Source organism: Acipenser ruthenus, chromosome 5 (assembly GCF_902713425.1).
Source record: "Acipenser ruthenus chromosome 5, fAciRut3.2 maternal haplotype, whole genome shotgun sequence".
Classification (NCBI taxonomy): domain Eukaryota; kingdom Metazoa; phylum Chordata; class Actinopteri; order Acipenseriformes; family Acipenseridae; genus Acipenser; species Acipenser ruthenus.
Window position 1 is genome coordinate 9,685,392 of NC_081193.1, and position 21,050 is coordinate 9,706,441.

At 38.3% G+C, this 21,050-nt stretch overlaps 1 protein-coding gene across 1 annotated transcript; it reads left to right on the forward strand.

Moving 5' to 3' along the window:
- Nucleotides 1-15,483: 15,483 nt before the first annotated feature.
- LOC117403249 (ribonucleoside-diphosphate reductase subunit M2-like) lies at nt 15,484-20,515 on the forward strand. Its single transcript, XM_034005261.2, has 10 exons — nt 15,484-15,826; nt 15,984-16,052; nt 16,462-16,599; nt 16,704-16,820; nt 16,992-17,125; nt 17,359-17,453; nt 17,592-17,725; nt 18,062-18,166; nt 18,872-18,985; nt 20,070-20,515. The coding sequence occupies exons 1-10, from the start codon at nt 15,734-15,736 to the stop codon at nt 20,220-20,222; spliced, it is 1,152 nt and encodes a 383-aa protein (XP_033861152.1). The 5' UTR covers nt 15,484-15,733; the 3' UTR covers nt 20,223-20,515.
- The last annotated feature ends 535 nt before the right edge of the window (nt 20,516-21,050 follow it).

Consider the following 21,050-nt stretch of genomic DNA (forward strand, 5'->3'; position numbering starts at 1 on the left):
GAAACTCCATGGTGCCGTGGTGCTCACAAGCCATCTGGATGCATCTGGCTGAAAAGACCACATTGTTTACACAGACCTGCATACCACGCTCTTCTGTTAGTATCGCAGAAAACAGAACGAAAACACTGCTTTCAGCTGCCCTTGCTCAAGCTTCAAGAGAAGGGTTACACTAACAATGCACGAATACACGCATTAAAAAAAAAAAAAAAAAAAATACATGCTGTTTTTCTTGCTGTACACTTAACACTGTGTTCAATAAAAATCCCAATAAACATCAGATAAAATGTTAGCTAACATAATTATTACATTCGTGGATTGTGGATGCAGTTAAATTATCGATTTACATAGATATATATAACACATCAAGGCATATTAATAAACCCATTAATAAATTAATAATAAACCTAAAGTGAGCTTAAGCATATTGTTTGAAATAACTCCCATTTTAGCAGACCTTTTAACAACAATAAAAAGCGATTCCTTTGATGTTAAATCCTTTCAAAGGTTCATTGTTTGTTGCCGTTATTCCAAGTGCTCCTTGAGTTTTACAGCCAAGGCCATGACCCCTTTCAGTATATACCACATTAGCCTATATTAAAAGTGAATAGAAGCAATGATATGTTGGGTATTCGTTTCCATTTAAGCTATGCGGCTTTCTATAGGACCATCGTGATAATGTATTGGTTGGCATGACAACTCTGATAAAAAGGTACTGTAATGATATCTGTGTCAAGTAATACTGTTTGAATTAGAATAAAGACTATTCCTTGCAGTCATGGAACCAGACTGTATTTTGGGGGGTTGTATGAACTGGCATAATGTGGTTCCTAGGAGAAGCCTCACAGCCATTGCCACAGAGGTGGTGATTGCTTGTCCTGAAGTGATAACATATCTTCAATGGTACCCACCCACTCTTGATTGCCTTTTATTTAAATCATCAGCACATTGTTTGCCAGACATGTCTCCCCTCTCATTGCCATTGTTGCCCACCACACAATGGTGCACCCCTATTGTAAAGAGTCTGATTGCCCTCTTCAGTCTTTTGTCCAACAAGACAGCCACACCACTTGTCCCAAAAATATAAATACCTGCATATATCTGCATGATGGACTCACACAACCAACATTCAAGTCCTGGAGAGAGCATGCTCCTCTAAAATTGGGATTTTGGGGCTCATAAAAACTACTACAGCTCAGACAACATCTTGAGGCCAGGGTGGGGTGCTTGAATACCACCTGCTGAGACCTGTAGGTTTACCTGCAGCTTGTTGCTCAAGATACCTGCTGAACCTGCTGAGACCTGTAACTTTACTTACAGTATTACAGTACTGAACTTTTTCCTGCTCATCTGTGATTTATCCCATTTGCTTTCTTTATTATTATTATTTATTTCTTAGCAGACGCCCTTATCCAGGGCGACTTACAATTGTTACAAGATATCACATTATACATTATTTCACATTATACATTATTTCACATTATACAGATATCACATTATTTTTACATACAATTACCCATTTATACAGTTGGGTTTTTACTGGAGCAATTTAGGTAAAGTACCTTGCTCAAGGGTACAACAGCAGTATCCCCCACTGGGGATTGAACCCACAACCCTCCGGTCAAGAGTCCAGAGCCCTAACCACTACTCCACACTGCTGCCCACAGTGTGGAGTAGTGGTTAGGGCTCAGGTGGTTAGGGCTCAGTGGCTAGGGCTCAGTAGTGGTTAGGGCTCAGGTGAATTTAAACCTGCTTTTACTATGTTTTTTTTACCATGGCTGGTGGTTGGCTCAGACAACTGTCAATACCGGCTTTTGGTATCTGATTAATTAATAAAAGCCGTTTCCAATCGGTGGCTCTCGGGGATGTGTGTGCATCGAGTTTTGTTAGGTTCGGACCACTTCAAGTGGACACCTGACAAAACCTCTGTCACTTTCACCTTTCTTTTCCATCCCTTCCAAGAGGCCAAGAAGTGACTGGACATTGACACAGAATGACCCTTTCATTCCTTTAGTGGGAGGTCACTTCCAGAGCTAGGTTCAGGGTAGGGTCAAGAGGATCCTGGCTGGAGCTGAGAATGGACTGAAAGCGGCACCCCATTCAACGCAAGTTTAGTGAAGCGGTAAAGGAAGGAACACTGAAGTAATTATTGAATTTGATGTTTTGACAGTGTCTGGTCTTCTTTGTAGATATTACCCCAAAGAGTAGGCCCCTTAAGTGCTGACACAGGGCTGCTTTGCTTCAGGTCCTACACTTATTAAATATGACTGTTATTGGTATAGGATACCTATTTTTAAAACTATCTGGGTACCCATGTTCTCTTTCTGTTCATTTCAAGCTACAGTCTGGTTGCCTAGCAATACATTTATGGCATTGAAAAGACACCCACCATATCCTGCTTTTGCAGCCTCTTTAATATTGGCAACTATTAGAATGAGCTATTAAACAAATAAAAGTGTTACCCTGCAAGGTGAAAAAAGATCTCTACACTAGTTTGGGTAATTTTATAACAGATGGGTGGCCCTACTGTCATTTTTTGTGCAATATATATTTTTAACATCGTATTATCTTGCTATTAAGTCTACCATATTAACACTCAAACAGTTTCTTGCTCAAGAAGTCTCTCTGGATCATTAAGGCATTTTACAGAGTGAGTACCCAGATGTTGTTGTTCATAGCTCACAGATGTGGCGGTGACGAGACTGGAGAAAGTTAAAAGAACATCCACAGGCATTACCTCAGCTGTGGAGCTCTTGTGTTTAAGTACAGAGGGTCCTCAGCTAAATCTCTGGTTTTGGTTTTATGCTGGAAAAAGTGCATTTCTGTAATCGCACCGACAGCTTCCCAAACCTGGATCCATTACAAATGAATATTGCTCTATATTTACTCTTTAATGTGTGAACTTAAAATTACTAAAAAAACAAACAAAAAAAACACATTTTCAGGCATGTAGACATCTGGTGTCTCAAATTCTCACGTCAAAATGAAACATTGTAGTTTACAGCTAATAATTTGTAATTGTACATAACATACTATATATACATACTGTACATTTATATATTACAGTTTATTAGCTGTAAGATACCAATGTGTTCGCTCGAGTTAAGCCTTGGGCTTTCTCCTTGTGGTCCCCTGCGTTACACAATGCGGATGACTTGGAAAAATAGCTCTGGCTCACCCAGTCCCCTGTCAAAGCAGCTGGTGGTCCAATTGAAGACCTGATTTACAACCTGCACTTTTCATCTTCCAGTGCCACAGAACAACAAAAGCCACCCACCAATAAACACTTAGGGTTGCAGAATGGTTCCAGCCTTTATGTCTGTGGTGAATATTAATGAGCATTTTAGTAGGGTTGACAAAGAAAGAGCTACATTTATAGCCCTGGTTAAATCAAAGAAAAAAACAAAACTCCCCCTTTCCTGCGTATATTACGAGATTAAATTATTCTTTTGCCAATATTTACTGTTTAAAATTCCTTTAGAATGGAGGGTCTCATAAGTCACTGTAGAATAATGACATATCAAATTCAAAGTTTATATCCACGGTATACAATACACTTTTGAAAAGCACTGAGACATGTGCACAGTCTGTTTATGAATTAAAAGATAATGAGAAAAAGAAAAATGAAGAACATTTTAAGTGTTGTACCATTGGGAACCGGCACAAAGAATACAAACAAACAATTCATTCTCATTTAGTGGTCAGGTTTGGAACAAGTGGCTAATGTCCAGTAATCTGCATTTCCCTCCTAACCAGGTTGGTCAGTTTTGTGCAAACAGAGATAAATTGCTTCTTATTTTTGTTTTACTGTAAAGGCTCTGCTGAGGCCTATACGCAGTTTTCCAAACCAAACTGTTCTAATTAGATAAATATTTGGCAATTTTTTTCACATAAAATGTAATCAAAGGCTTGCCGTGGTTCTCCTCCCACCCACAACTTTGCTGCAATTCCCCGTTCCCGGGGGTTGTTAGTTGACTGCGTATTTCCATCCAGTCTATTTTCTTTACCAGAATTTTAAAACGATTTGTGAATTACTTGAATAATCTGTCTAAATGGTTTGTGTTCCATCTTCTTCCTATTTTCTCTTTTATCATTTCAGTAGAAATCATTAAAACATAATTGTTTTGTCAGTTTAATTTTTTTAATTGATGCTATGATGCAACACAGTAATTAAGAGAAAAGGCTCTGGTATTCTCTGTCCTGCCACTCTTCAGAACAGGTGATTAATGACCCAGAACAGTTAAATTAAAATATCAAAATACTGTAAATCCATAAATATTTGCAAATGACACCCATAAAACCTATTTTGCTCCAGAAATGTTGGCGACCTGTTGCAGTATACAAAGTATGTATTTGTCTACTCCCCATGTGAACAGGTGATGGGTCCAAAACAGGACACACAGTACACCCAATGTGAACCAGACAGGCACAATGCAGGGAAACATTTCTCCATTTTGTCTCATGTCTATGGTTCAACTAGGTGTTTTACGCTTTTCAAAAGCAGAAATGAATTAAAGACCGGAGTGAACACTTCGAGATTATGCCCAGTGTTTCTTAAGGAAGAGAAAATATGTATAAGTAGGTTTGTTGGGCCTTTTTATGTAACCTGTTCTCCAGGTTGCTCCAATTACACTTAGGTTTACTGCCATAAGGAATGGTTTTTGATTACTTACATTGTTTATTTTTTTTAAACAATGTTTTTCAAACTACAGAAAATACTGCAAGGGATGATTTCTGTATCGACAATCTTAATTAAGGGTCATTATTTTAAACCCCATATTGTGTAATGTTAGATTATTCTCGTCTCCTTAAATAATTTCTCTTACATAGTGTATGATAATAGAAAAGATACCTAAAGAAGAAGAAGAAAAAACTTGTCTGTGTCCACAAATCTAGCAGCTCTTTTTTATACTTGTTGATCTGAAGTTCTCAGAAAAGAGCCTCCCCTCATATTTACTTGAACAGGAATATTTATCAGTAGGCAGCAAGCTTGTAAAGGTACTCCAGGAAACCCTTTTCAATGCTATAAAACAGCACATCTAAGTTTCAGTTGAACTTGACCCCTTTCATTTACAGAGCCTTAAACCCTAGAAGCTCCCAGGAATCTATCCTTATACACTCTATACCTTCTTAATGACCTTGTCTGTTTACTTTCCAGATACTTCTGCCGTAATGCTTTCAGTGGAGAGGAAAACAACACCTTCTAAAAGGGGAAAAACCTCTGGTAGCCCCGGCGGTCAGGTGGCCCCTACTCCGGGCATGCTAACGATTTTCTGATGGGCCATGGCAATGTTGGTGGGAGATGACGAATGTATGTATCCACTGCTGATGAAGTACAGCACCCCATACTCTTGATTAGGGGGACATTGTTGATCACGCAGGCTGCTGAGGTTGCTGCTCCTATCTACAATGATGAACCGATCTGAAAAGGGAGCCAAGATCTGCTGTCGTGGGAAGCAATTAGCAGTAGAGGACAGGATCTGCAGAATGGTGCAGTGATCTGAGGAAGTAAGCGATGGAGTGCGGTCAGAGTGTGCAGTGGCCTGCTGTAGAGAGCCGCCAGCTTCGAATATGTATAACTTGTGGTGTTATACTGCCGTCTAGAGGTTGCAATTGGAATTAAAACCATTGGCTTCAGTGAAGCAGGGTAAAATATATTTGGGTATTGTAATTAAAATCCTTGTTTACGTACAAAACATTTGCATATTCTTTTTAGATTTGAATAATAAATACATTAGATGTATTTTGGAACAGTTAGTCATGTATATAAAAGGAGTTAATGTAGGTCTACAAGACGAGCCAGCATTATTTAGATGTCCCAATTCGGTGAGTTGGACTTGCTCTCGCCGGTTGTGAAAGCGCGGCAGCAAGAAGCCAGAAGATTGCAGTACTGAGGCTCAGGCTCGCAGTGCCTGATGAAGCTTCCTGGTCGCCATGACAACTCACCACTGCAAGTACTAGTCACTCGATGAGGCGTTGCCGTGGTAACTATGTTGTGTGAGGCGCCGGTGGAAGAGAGTTGCAGTACGGCAGTGTCGTTGGAGCATGATCCGTCACAATCACGAGCTGCTGCTTGTCGAAATAGTTTGTAATGGGCTGGATAGGTCTTTAAAACGTTGGACATACCTGATGGAGGTCCATGACAGAATCTTCTGATGGAACGGTAAATTGTGCTGGCTCTGTGGGAGCAGCGCCTGGTTGCAGACGAGGAGTGAAGACGAATTCGGCGGGCAGTCTGTTTTTTAACAACCCGTTCCTTTCTAATATACAGCCGTACTGCTGCAGAAGTACACTGGACAAAGCTTTGTGGTAGATATGAATAGAGCGAAGGCCAGGCAATCGCTGACAACGGGGATGGCAATGTCTTGTCAACTGAGTTTTAAAAGTTTTAACGGAGGTCCAGTCTGTTTAATGGAGACGCGGATAAAGTTAATGATGGAGCTACGCTTTGAATGGCGCTGTTACTGGGCTGGATACTGTACAGAGCAGGAAAGACTAACGTTGGAGCTCCTGCAGCCAAATAGAGAAACTGAATGATAAGCATCACCTGAGTAGGTAGGAAAAAAGTTAATAATATCTTGGCAGCGCTGTGCAAAGGAGTGACCTGCAGAGAAAGGAGCGAGAGTTTAGGTATTAGCGAAAATGTTACGCTGAAGCATGAATGACGGGGTCTGAGCATTTGCTAAAAACAAAAAACACTAGACAGGGAAGGTGTGTGTAATTAGGGCTTAAATAGGAGATTGGTAATGATAGGCAGCAATTAAGGGTCCCGGCACGCCCCCTCCCGAATCTCGCAGAAAGGCTAACATACGTTACTGGTGCGGAAACTGATAGAACCTTCCAGATGAAAACATCAGGGTTGCTACGATTAAGTTCAGTTTGGCAATGAAGCGTGCGGCCTGCGGATATCCTGTACAACGCAGCCTCCACTTGCTTATACCAGTTCTGGTAGTAACGGTTTAATGTGTCAAATGAAAAAAAAACATGACATAATTTTGTAGTTTCTTTGATTACATGATTATTATTTATTTCTTAGCAGACGCCCTTATCCAGGGCGACTTACAATTGTTACAAGATATCACATTATTTTTACATACAGTTACATTATTTTTTTACACATTATTTTTACATACAAGTACCCATTTATACAGTTGGGTTTTTACTGGAGCAATCTAGGTAAAGTACCTTGCTAAAGGGTACAGCAACAGTGTCCCCCACCTAGGACTGAACCCACGACCCTCTGGTCAAGAGTCCAGAGCCTTAACCACTACTCCACAATGCTGCCATGATGTTAAATAAAATATCTAAATTATGTTCATATAGTCATGGACTGGCTAGCACCATGCCTTAATAATATAGGCAGTCCCAGTTTCCCTCAGAGTAAGAAAGGAAAGCCATTGAAAGAATGCTGAGTCAAACACAACCGACTGAACAAAATGTGACACCACCAGCAGCAAGGAATACATCTCCCCTGCAATCCACAACTCTTCTGTGTAACCTCCCATTAGCCTTTCTCTGGAGGTAGGCCCACGCAGAACATTAGAAGGCAGCAGATTAAAATATAGCCTTTATTTTTCTTCATAGTAGAATCCAAGAACATACAGCTATGGCCAGACGTTTTGCATCACTCTCTAGAATTAACTAATTGTGCTTCATGAAACCGCTTTATAGTTTTCCAAATACTTAACGAAAAAGTGAGAGCAATTGAAAAATGTGACATTTTGAAATCTAACATGAAATACCATACTACTATTATGGCTTTGTGGCGGAGTGTCCCGCCCCTTTGTTTATTATTTATTTTTTATTATGATTTATATTTTATATTACGGCGAAGCGCCGCATATCTGTTATTGTTTCTGTATTTTTAAAAACCTTGTGAGGATGTGTGACTGATCAGCTACTGATTATTTAACAAGCTGACAGTTGCGCATCCTTACTAAACTCGTGAAGACTATGGCCTGGGGGTAATAAGATAATTAACAGCTAGTTAACCCCTCGGCCAGAGTATAAGATACCCACTCTCGACTCAGAAGGGGGAGAGTGTACAGAGGAGAGTACGGGAAAGCGAGCAAGGAGAGAGTTATTAAAATATAAACAATTGCTATATATATATAATGTAATGGTTCCACCTCTCTCGGGTTCGTTGCCCCTTTAAAAACAGTGACCCAACACACAGAAATTGATTTTTCTTGCACGGTTGCGCTATTTTAATAAACACCAAAACAAAAATACAAAACAAACACCTAGCTCTTTATGAGCACTAACTAAACAAACAGGAACCTAACTGAAAACAGGACAGCTAAGCCGTTTCCCTGTACAACAAAGCAAAACAAAATAAACCCAGTTTTCACACCTTTCACGGTTTCTCAGTACCTTCTTCTCTGTACGCCTGCACACCCTCGCAAGCGGGCTCTACCCACAGCAGCCTCGAGCAGACTGCCTGCTCTCCTTTTACACCCCACACCTGGGTCTAATTCCCCAATAACGCCCAGGTGCGGATGATCATTAATAAAACAATTAGACAATTCAATTTAAACAATAAACCAAAAGTGCATTTTCACATGTTTCTTTTTTTCAGGGAGGTTTTAACCCCCTCCCTGCTGTCTCACTCAACCTGCTTCCTTACAATATATATATATATATATATATATATATATATATATACACATATATAAGTATACTTGTTTCTGTTATTGTTTATTTGTTTGGCCAACGTGCCCTTTTGTTTAGTGTTTGGTGTTTTTGTTTAAACCTTTTGTTTGTTCATTTAATAAAATAGCTGAGCGCCGTGGCGCTCAGTTTCACCACCGCCATTCCGTGTTTTGGTTTCTGTTTCTGGTTCGTGACGTCACCACCCACATGCCACTCAACAGCTCGGTCACAGGCTTCCAGTAGACTTTTGCAATATAATTTTGTAGCTTCTTTGATTACACGATGTTAAATAAAATATATAAATTTATTAAAAAAATGTCTCAATGATATGATGCAAAACTTTTGCCCATAGCTGTATAGTTTGCATTTATCAGGAGACACACAGTTCTTGACCTTTTCTAATTACTTCGTCTCAGTGTAATTTACAAGTAGTTTGAGTGCACAGTAACTCATCATGCAAATGCTTTCAGATGACTTTGTTAAGCTATATTCCCAGAAGACAAATGGCTGGTTTCACAGAGCCCAATTAGCACTAATCTTGGACTTCCTAATGTTATCTCAGATCCGTGAAACCTACTGAAAAAGTGCTTCAATTTATGTATGCTATTAGCTGCTTTGCAGACCCACTGACAGGTTTCTTATTGACAATTGAACAAGAAATTAAGTAGCTGTCTTGAAATAAAAGTGTTTTTGTTTATCCCTTTTCTAGTTATTAAAATACTTCTTTACTGGGGTTCTGATGCTCCCATGGGTTAGGGAGGCAAAACCGGCAGGGACTGCTTCTCATTGCTCTGCAGCAAACCCTGCTGGCCAGGCGCCCAGTGAGTTCAGAGCAGACACCTGCAAGGCGGGCCTTTGTCCTCCAGAGGCTGGCTTGGTCGTGGGATTGGAGGACACCCACTGAACCTTCGGGTCTCCTGGGCCATGTTGAAAATTGCTGCGGTGAGGGGAAAAGTGATTGGGCGTTCCAAACTGGGAGAAAATCAGGGGGAAATAATAATTGGACACACTAAATTTTTTTAACATTTTTAATTTAAAAAAAAATATATATATATATATCTTTGAGCTAATATATATATATATATATATATATATATATATATATATATATACACACACACTTGTGTAGTGATACTGTAAATAGGGTAATTTAATTGATCTGTTAATGTTTGATCTAATATTACCACCATTAACTGTATTACTTTGATGTTATCCACTAGAGGTACCTGTTGAATGAGGTTTGTGAAAAAGCAGTTTTCTTTTTTAATATATTTATGTTTAGATCATTGAACTAGAACACATTGACTGCCAGGCACTGATCATTTTTATTTATTTATTTATTGCTGGGGGCCATGGAGCTCTCTGGTGTGTTTATGCTCAGTAAACTTGAAATTTGCTATGAGTGGCTCTGAATAAATTTCAACATCTCACTTTTTATATATATATATATATTTTTAATGTATGAAAAACAAACGATTAAATGCTTTAGTCATGTTATCAATTGAAAAAGACATGATGGCTGACATTCCGGGCTTTAATAATAAAATAATCGAAAAATCTACCACGATACTTTTTGTATCACTTCCAACAAGAAACAGATCCACTGTACTGTGCTTCTACCACTGAGGTTGGCCCTCTGGACCCCCCCTCTGGACCCCACACCCTAACCTGCATCTGTGTGAATACCCAAAAATGTTGGCCACCAGCCACCACTGCTGACATAAAGGGGTTTAACAGTAGTTACAGAGAAAATCTGTCTCAAGAATTGTCTGGGAGAAGTGTCCAAAAAACAGGAGAGTCCTGGCAAATAAGCGAGAGTTGACAGGTCTGCATTAATGTATCATTCCTAAAATTCTTTCTGAATTGAGTTAACTGAAATTAAAACTAAAACTGAATAATAATTGAGGAATGTCCTGGAACAACGTCATAGGACGCATATGAGGGCTGAGTGTTAGAAGACAGAAAGGACAAACATAACTCTCATTACTCAGAGGACCTAGAGGAGCTTCCTCGCTCGGTTTGGGAAACACATACCCATGAGAGTGCAGAGGTTCCATGTGGCTGAAACTGAAAACATATAGGATGGGGAGATCCCCTACTGCTCGGAGGACCACATTCTAGTGGCCTGGGTAGACTCGGCTTCCCAAGGGGCGGAAAGGTCTCGGACCTGGAAACAAAAAGAGTTAGACAGGGCCGGCACCAGGCTCTCAGCCCCGAAGGGACTGTGAGCCCCCAAGGGACTGTGAGCCCCGAAGGCACCTGTGAATAAGAATACAGTTAGAGGCCAGAGTTGCGAGAGTTGAGCTTGGCTAGTAGAGACAGGATTAGGATAGAGCCTATGTAGAGGCAAGCGCATGAGCTGCGAAAGTACAGGTGTGGCCGGGGGTCCCCTCTGGCTTCCCGTGAGAACCTCTGCTATATTGACATGTGGGCGGTGCGGCCAGAACCCGAGGCAGGGGGAGTGAGCTTCACTGACCCCCCAAAGATAGGACCCCCGGCTTACGCAAACCTCATCGTGAAGAAAAGACTGCTTTCTGCACACAGGTTGTCCAAATCAGTGTCTGGATATTCCAGATGTTATTCGATAGGAGATGTTGTTTCCGTTTATTTTTCAATAGCTCGTCCGGTCAAGGCAAATTGAATTGCTGAATGCTAAAAGACAAACGCAAGACAAAACCCGGGAGTTGTGATCAAGCTTTTATAGGAGATATTGACAGGTGAGATAGCCGAAGAGAGTCCCTGCTCACCCCTCTCTCCCCTCCCTGGAGCTGACGTTTCGGCAGGCGTGCACCTGGAGTCATGAATAAAAGATGGGATTCGGGCGCAAGGTGGACCTTTCGCCTGGAACTGCTCGCATCGACTTGAGGCCAGAGTGTTTGGGAAAGGCTGCATCGAAGCAGAATTGAGGTAAGGATAGGAATCATAGTGGGAAAGAGGCCCTCTCCTGCGCCCTCCGAATTATGCTTTAAGGCTGACACTTGATAAGTCACTGAAAGTTTATTTTCTAGAAATTAGAGTTTTGTTAGTAATAGCATTTGTAAATCATGCTGAAAAGATATTACTGTGGAATTTGGTGTTTATGGTGTTTTTATAGTTCAGGTGCTAAATTAGGAGCCTCACAACCTCAATCAATTAAGCAATTAGTGGCTGTGGCAATGTGCCCCGCCCCTGTGTGCATTTCTATGTTGTATGTTGCGTGTGGTGTGTTAATGTTGGTGTATAGAGATGGTTGCACAGATATAAATGGGTGTGTGCAGCACGAGTTATTTAAAATGTAGAATTGTATTTAGGCACGAGGATGGCACATCACTTCACGTGCATTTAAAGTATTTAATATGTGAGCACGAGGTTGCACATAATTAATTCACATGCTGGGATTCAAGTGAATAATTAATTGGTAATTGAATCCCGGCACAACAGTATATATAGATGCACGTTTTACTCACTCAGGGTTGTGTGTTCGGTGAGTGGAGAACGGGTGTAGAGAAGGAGGTAAAATAAACGAGAATAATAATAATAACTGTTTAAACTCACCGTGTTTGTTTGTCTGTGCAGCCACCGTTTGTTTAAGTGTTAGTCCGTTTTGTTTGTCTGTTTTATTTGGCCTCAAGTGCCGTATCCTGTGTTTTGTTTTGTTCAAACCTTTTATTTATTTGTTTATTACACTGAGCGCTGCCGCGACTCAGTTCACTCATCACCACTGTCTCTCTGTGTATTCCTTTCTGGTCTGACGTCAGTCACAAAGCCACCCTGTGACAGTGGCTTAACAGGTTGTTCCATATTCAAATAAACTGTAAATTAGTGATTGACAAACCACTTATTTTGGGAAAAGAGGTTTCAAAATGTTGTTTATGACAATTGTATTCATTTTTAATCCAACCAAAATGGTCTACAACAATATTAGGTTGGGCTTCTTAAAATTACAACAATAACAGTAAGCAAATGTTTTCTTTTTTGCTTTTTTTTTTTTAAAGAAAAATCTAACATCAACAACAAAACTGTAAATGTAATTTTTTTTTTTTTTAATGTAACCATTATGGTTTACAAAAATGCTAAGCTGTCCTGTTTAAAATTAGAACCATAACATTTCAAACTTTTAGAGTTTTACAAAAATGTAAATATGCCCACAGAATTGTAAAAGGCCATCATAAAATGACTAAGAAAAAACAATTTGCATTGTTAAATAAAGATGGAAGGAAATTAAGTGCATTTTTTTCAAATTTTAAGTATGCCATTTTTGCAATGTTGTAAGACCGTGCCGGTTTGTTTCGTACAGAGATTTAGTATCCTTAGCCTTTGCTGAAGGTATTTTCCTGGCTTTATGGTATGTTTGGGTTTTGAGATCAGGATCAGCCACGGATAACTGCCTTCCTTTCTTGGACAGGTGCAGGAAACTTTCATTTTCAGTGATGCATCTTTGTCCTTCCGACTGTAGTGATTCTTGAGATTCTTTTCAAGAATTCTTCATCTTCTTGAACTCGAAGTTGAGGTACAGAATGTGGTACAGATAACTGTGTTCACCTCTTTGATCACGTGGAGGAGTTTCAGTGTTTCCATGTTTCTTCTTTGATATAAGGTTATCAACTCGGCCTCTTGATATCCTATGGACACTAGCAAAAGCCTCCTTACACACTTGAACTTCGTTTCCTTCAGTGACAATGACATGGTAGGTAACACTGCATGAACGTTTGCCATTTTTCTGTAACCATGTTACATTTGCAATCAGGCTCGAGAGAGTCCAGCAAGATGCTGATCAGATAGGGCAAAAGGCTGTGGAAAAGAACAGGAATATCAGTCTCTGAAAGTAAAAACACCTAACAGCATCACAACCTGCAACAGAACCTATATAAGTTAGAACTGAAGATTAGTTCACTGCGTTCCTGTGAAACACAAACACCATTCTACATTGGCAGCAGGGCTTCCAGAACGGGTAAATATCGCTTTTGTTCTGATAAGGTTATCAACTTATAAACAAGTATGTATATAATTGTATCTATCTTGGTCCTAAAATGTCCATTGTTGGTAAATAAAAAGGACATTGAGTGATGATGGTCTGTTTATTTTGGTATACTGCTATATTGTTATCTAAGCATAATTAGCTCATAATAATGTACCATTTGAACACAAACATACATATATCAAAAATGGAATAATTATTAGAGAATAAGAACGAATTACCATATTAGTAACAATCTACTACATTGATGGATACAAACAAAATATGTGACATAATATATAACTTTCAAAAGGCTTTTGATAAAATGTTGCACCAAAAGATTAATCCTTAAACTCAAATTGATGGGAACACAAGGTCGTACATGCACATAAACTCACTCTAAAGTGACAGATGGTTAAACTTTGAACAACTAACCACTACACTGATCATTAGTATAATCAGTGACCTAGTTTATTATGTAAATACTGGAAGTGATGTATGAACGGTAAAAAGTCTAAAGCCATTGTCATTTAATCCTCCCAACGGTAGAAGGAGGTACAGACTATGTCACTGTCAACATTTTTACTCTTCCTGTGAAACAAGTCCATCCTGACAAAAAGAAAATGTTTGTTGATTGTTAAATGCCCAGTTGCCGCTATGCTTTTTTTTTTTTTTTAATTAGTGTTGCATAATAATCTCCTTAACGATGTTACAGTGTTTCTTATAAACCTATAATGAAAGAGAACTGCGAAAGAAGAAACTTCTGCCTTTTTGTTCTTTGGCAAATGCGGAGTTACCGTACTGCAGTCTTTGTTCTGTGCAGATCCAGGAAAAAAAAAAAAAAAACTAGTGAGAAATAATTAATACAGAGTATATTAGCTGTTTAATAATGAGAAGGAAACTAGTCACTGCATTTCTTTCTACTGTATCTTTAACTCGCAAGAAAATATTTACGTAATGTAATGACAATCTTTTTGTTGTTGTATGAGTGTTTTCAACCCAGACAACCCCTCCGTTATCGTAAAAAAAGAGAGGTAAAATCAAATAAAACATTTATGCACAAAAAAACTTCCTAAATCTGAAAAATACAGCGCCAAAATATTTTGCTCAAGATCTGGCGCCAAATGGGATTACAAGTTAACAGATGAAATGATATTCATATAACTGGCCCAACTACTGATGTATATGAATCGATTAATTTTCTTAACATGGACATGTCTTGTGTTTTTTTTTAATTTGCACTTTATATCTGGAAAATAAATAAAAGCTACAGTTCAGCATCTTAAATTATGGACTTGTGTAATTTCGTAGTAGTTAACATGTTAACAAAAACATGATCACGCTTCTGCAATTACTTAAACGTAGACAGTCTGAAATGAAAAACAACGCATCTCTACCATAAAAAGAAAAAAAATAATACAAAAACATAATTGTGTTACCTATAGTTCGATGACGCAGTCACTGCTATGTTACTTTATTGTTGCAGCTAGTCTCATCAGTACATATAATTATACACGCTATCAATATGATTCTAACCTCTATGGTACTTTAAAATAACTTTGTTTATAAATGTATTATTTCTGTCTTATTGAATTATTCTTAACTGTTTATGGTTTACTTGCTTACCGGTATTCCTAATACTTGTAGCGCATAAATATAACTTTTTACCTGTAAAACACACACACAACCATATATATATATAGTTTTAATAATTACGTTGATGTATTGTAAGTATTGTTTTGTTTAAATTAAAATGATATTTCTTTGGCGCTTTTTTCCCCCCCAAGATTACAAAACCAACTCAAATTATCCCGCAATCTGGATACTAAACTCTGATTGGACGTTGTGTTTGGTTTTATTACTCGCGAGGATGTCTCGTATGGTGTTGTCACTTCCAGTAGTCTCTTGATTGGTTCAGCTTTTCTGGCGCCAAGGTTTTGAGATATACATTTGAACACAAAAATTCAGCTAGTCATTTTACTGCAGAGCGTTGTAGGTGCTGTTTGAATTGAGAAAAAGCTACTGACAGTAGGCTTTATAAATTGGCGCTTTTTTTTGCTTTTAATTTCTCAGTTTGTGTCAGTTATTTTTATATACATTTATAATAAGCAGTTCTGTTTAGTTTTTTGTTAATTACATAAATCTAAAATGCTTTCTGCTCGCTCTCCACTGTCATCCAAGAACGAAAACGCAATAATTTCAAATATGACAAACATTTGTTTGACTGATAAGGAGAATACAGTAAGTGCTCTTTCTCTCTTTAAACGTGTTAGTTTTCTGTAAACCATTGTATAAGGTATATTGTAGAAACTAACGAGCTGCTATCGCGTAAATGTTAAACGGATGTAGTACCGATGTATAGCAAATTGTATAATATAGCTTATTCTACTTCTTGTAGCCTCCAAGCATGAGCACGACCAGAATTTTAGCATCGAAAACGGCAAGGAGAATCTTTGAATTAACTGAAGTAAGTAAACGATTATTGTTGCTATGTGTTTGTGGAGGGGGTTGTCTTGGCGCCAAAGACAGCCGGGCATTGTCACCAGAGGCCGCGTTTGTTTTGTTGTTTTGGCACAATACTGGCATCAGTCCTTTGGGGGTCATACTGGTATTATAATTTGTCCTTGTAATAATTCTGACAGTATACTTCTATTGGTTATAACAGTAGCTTGCATTTTATTTGAGTTGTAGATACAAGTACTGTACTACTTCATAGTATCAAATACATGTGTTTATGCTTCGCCCCCATGTTCTACTGGTAACTAAGTTTCATACTGTAAGTCAAAGTGAGAGTGTGTGTGTGCTTATATGTACACTTTTTTTTTTTTAAGGCTTGCATAATGCCACTAGTTAATTTATGTTGGCTTTTTTTATAGGTGACAAAGAATGACAAAATCCAAGAAGAGCCTCTCTTGAAAGATAACCCACGCAGATTTGTCGTCTTTCCCATCCAGTACCATGACATCTGGCAGATGTACAAGAAAGCAAAGGCCTCTTTCTGGACAGCAGAAGAGGTTTGTTCCTTATATTATGTATATTGCCTCCTGAATCTGCATTGATCAGTGTTAATGCAGAAGACTGGATTTAAAACCTCCTGGTATACTTTTGAATTGACTAGGTTGACCTCTCCAAAGACATCGCGCACTGGGAATCGCTGAGAAAAGAAGAAAGATACTTCATCTCTCACGTACTCGCGTTCTTTGCTGCGAGTGATGGCATAGTTAATGAGAATTTGGTATGTATCCAGTGCTGCTTTGACAAAATGTATGTTTTCTGCAATGACAACTGCAGCCTGTGACCTGAACCATTTGAACCTGGTCTCATTTGAACCTGGTCTCATTTGAACCTGGTCTCATTTGAACCTGGTCTCATTTGAACCTGGTCTCATTTTATTTTTGCTCACTAGGTGGAGCGCTTTAGCCAGGAAGTTCAAGTGACCGAAGCCCGTTGTTTCTATGGTTTCCAAATTGCCATGGAGAACATCCACTCTGAAATGTACAGCCTGCTTATTGATACCTACATCAAAGATCCCACAGAGAGGTACTTTTTGTTTAATGTATACATTTAGAGCAGCTAATGCATTCTATACCTGATCTCTCTTCATGTAAATGTGATGGCTTTCTTCTGTACAGACTTAAATGCGTAACTGGTGGGCTGCAATAACTGTAGATGTTTACCACCTATATTTTAAAATTAAGTGTTGCATACTTTTTGTGGAAATAAACTATTTTACCCTCTCTAACCCCCCCCCCCCCCCCCCCCCCTGCTATTAGGGAGTACCTGTTTAATGCCATTGAAACCTTGCCATGTGTCAAAAGGAAGGCTGACTGGGCTATGAACTGGATTGGAAACAAGGAAGCGCAATATGGTGAGTTGCTAGCCTTTGACTTGTATTTTAACAATGGCTCACTTGACTATTTCTAAATGTGAAACTGATTTTTAAAATGGCAAATTAACTAAGTTTTTAGTTAAAGTTGTTTTGTTAACAAATTTCTTTACACCTCAGGTGAACGTGTTGTGGCCTTTGCTGCAGTTGAAGGAATCTTTTTCTCTGGATCATTTGCTTCTATATTCTGGTTGAAGAAACGAGGGTTGATGCCAGGGCTTACTTTTTCCAATGAACTCATTAGCAGAGATGAGGTTGGTCTCTTTTACTTGCTGTGAAAACTTACTATTTTTATTATTAATTTGCTGCTTGTGGTTCCACAGCTTGACTTGGCCTGCTGACAGTACAGTGAAACCAGGTGTGCTTTATTACCACTTGTAGTGAATGTAATCATGATGATGGTCTCCCCCATGATCTTTTTAGTCCACATTGGTAGTGGGTTTGTATTTTAACAATATACTGTACCATACTTCTAGTGGATGTGTCATACAATTTCTCTTGGGGCTCTGTAGCTGTCCACTGTCTATTGCCAGTTGTCCCTCAAGTGTCAATTGTGGTTGACTTAATTGTTTTTTTTTTTTTAATTCCAGGGGTTGCACTGCGACTTTGCATGCCTTATGTTCAAGCACCTAGTGCATAAACCCTCGGAAGAAAAAGTAAATGAAATCATCAATGATGCTGTCCGGATAGAACAGGTAAGTGAGTTATCTAGATCTGCCTTTAATGCACTTTAACTTGCACTTATCTGCTCCCTATTTTACTGTATTTAGTCCTGCTCTTAACCCAATCTGCAGTATATTGTATTTCACCTGCACTCGTATCTAACCCTGATGTAACTATCAACACTGTTATCTGCTCCTGAACTGCCCCGATATCAAATCATACTGTGTTTTGTATTTGCTCTTATTAGGACTGAAGTCATTGTATTTTGTATCTTGCTCTTAATTGTACTGTAATTCTTTATGTATTTTTTGTATACAAATGTAAGTCGCCCTGGGTAAGGGCATCTGCTAAGAAATTAATAATAATGATAATGGATCTGGTTTCAGCTCAAGTATCATTCACAATTTTAGCTCAGTTGCAGTGGTAGGCCTACCACAAAGGCAGGAGAATCTCTTCTGAAACACCTGCATCTGTTTTCTATTTGGCACTGTTATTATAAATTGAAAACGGTGCACTGTAAATAATCACATTGTCATTTACTTCCCACCTCGGCACAATTGTGTGACCTTTTTTAAAAATGTTTACAACATCAAAAACGTTAACGTCAAGGTAAACTAACAACAAAACGTTATAAAAGCCAATATAACAATGATCTATGTAATGCTTCATCCTTTTTTTCTCCATTCCTTTCCTCTCTACACACCTGCTTTGAGTAACTCAATATATATTTTTTGCAGGAGTTTCTAACCGATTCGTTGCCAGTGAACTTGATTGGAATGAACTGCACTTTAATGAAACAGTACATTGAGTTTGTGGCTGATAGACTGATGCTGGAGCTGGGTTTCAGCAAGGTAATTTAGTTTATTGACTTGGCTTATGTGTGACTGAAATGAGGCTAATTGTTGGAATAAGTTTGATCCATCTAGGTATCTGAATTTAAGTTTCCATGAGAATCTTGTCACTAGCTATGTCTCCATTAAACCTCTTTTTTTTTTTTTTGTTTTTTTTTTTTTAAAAGACAGCTTTTTGGGTCTCCTAGTCCTGGCTTTGTCTATTACAGATGATGTTTCTCTGTACTTGTTGATTTATGCTTTGGATACCACACCTTGTAAATCGAGTGATGCGAGCTATTTCACTCAATGTTTTTCCTTCTTTATGCAAGTCAGGGTTGTTTATAATAGTAGAAAGCACTAGTGGAGGCTTTGAGTAAATTGTTAATGCTCATAATGCATCAGAGTAGAAAAATGCAACATGACTAAGACTTTTGCACAGCTGTGTGTGTGTGTAATATATTAGAGAGACGGAGAATCAACATATGTCCAATTTTAGTTAATTCTTGAAACACATCTTTCCTTCTTGGTCCATTTTCAGTCCAGCAACATGTTACATAACCAGAATGCTCAGTGAGGTTGGTTATTCTTAGCAGACATTCGCTAGAGTTTATATGCTAGTCTAGCGAGCGACTAGAAAAAAATTGATGGAAATGCATATAACTTTTTTTTTCATTTGTTCGGATCAATTTATGCAACAACCTTTTTTTTAAAGCTTGTGACGTCATTACGTACAGCTGTCTGTTTGCTAGAATCCAGTTTAATGGAAACCTGTTTTTGTACAGTAAGATTTGCATATGTGTGAAATGTGTTCATCTTGTTGATGGAAACATAGCTACTGTGTACTTAGTTTGAGAAGTGTACAAAATATTGTATTACCCCCCCCCCCCCCTCCCCCCCCAAGCGATTTGACTTATTTTGAAGCCTCCATTAAAACTAATAGACAAGCACTTAATGGTCACTTTTAAAAACAACTTCCATTTATTCTAAATTTAGTATTCCAATTCCAGTTGAGGTTTAACTAGGCACTTATTGAGTGTTCCCTTTGGGACCAATTTATTTGTACTCTTGCGAAAGGTTTTCTAATGCATTTGTTTTTCTGCAGATATTCAGAGTTGAGAATCCTTTTGATTTTATGGAGAACATCTCATTGGAAGGAAAGACCAACTTCTTTGAGAAGCGGGTAGGAGAGTATCAGAGAATGGGAGTGATGTCCAAGCCAACAGAGAAAACATTCACGTTGGATGCAGACTTCTAAACAGGCTTCATAGTTTTGTATTAAACTGGTTATTTCATGTGATACTTGAAGGAGCGTTGGTAGTACATGCCATACTCTTCTGGAATAACATCTCCTGCAGTACTAGCTTTTTATATTAAAGTCTTTTAAAATGTGTTAAAGAACATGGATACTTGAATGGGCATAACACTTGCACAGACAAAACTATTTGTCACTAGAGATTTTCATGTACATTTAAGTATTTTAATGTGTACAGTTTTTTTTGTATGTATTTTATGCACTTTAAAGATTGTAATAAATACCCTTTACTTGCATTGGTCCAAAAACTCTTGCTACAGGTGTCTGGGGGAGGGTGGTTTGTTTTAGAGCAAGAATGGCAAAAGTAGGGCTGGATGGGGGCATGATCAAAGCAGGTGTTCCCTATTGAGATTAAATCCATCTGTACTTTTATTAAAGATGGCAATCTAGTAAGGTTGCATAAAAATAAATTATAAACTAGACTTAAGACTCAACGTAACACTTTACAATTAATTGTATACAATTTATTGGTGCAGAGTTTGATTTCAAACTTGATCTGGTAACATTTTGGCTCTGAAATTTCCTGTAGTGAAATGGCTTTTAAGGTGATTTAAAAAAAACAAACAAAAAAAACAATATTTTCATATATATAATGAGAGAGAGTAACTGCATCCTGAACCAAAGTAATTTACTGAATCTTGTTCATGGGATTTGAGTGGTATCATTCTTAATGTAATGTGTACAAAGAACACATTACAGAAATGGTATTTTTGCAAAAAGGAAAATAAATTTAAAATTGAGCAGTATAAATGTGCAGGTTTTTTTTTTATT

Bases quoted from the DNA above. Each gene is read 5' to 3' on its own strand.
- LOC117403249 (XM_034005261.2), top strand. From the start codon at position 15,734: ATGCTTTCTGCTCGCTCTCCACTGTCATCCAAGAACGAAAACGCAATA. The intron at 16,053-16,461 runs GTAAGTAAACGA...CTTTTTTTATAG, and splicing joins GAATCTTTGAATTAACTGAA to GTGACAAAGAATGACAAAAT. The intron at 18,986-20,069 runs GTAATTTAGTTT...GTTTTTCTGCAG, and splicing joins TGGAGCTGGGTTTCAGCAAG to ATATTCAGAGTTGAGAATCC.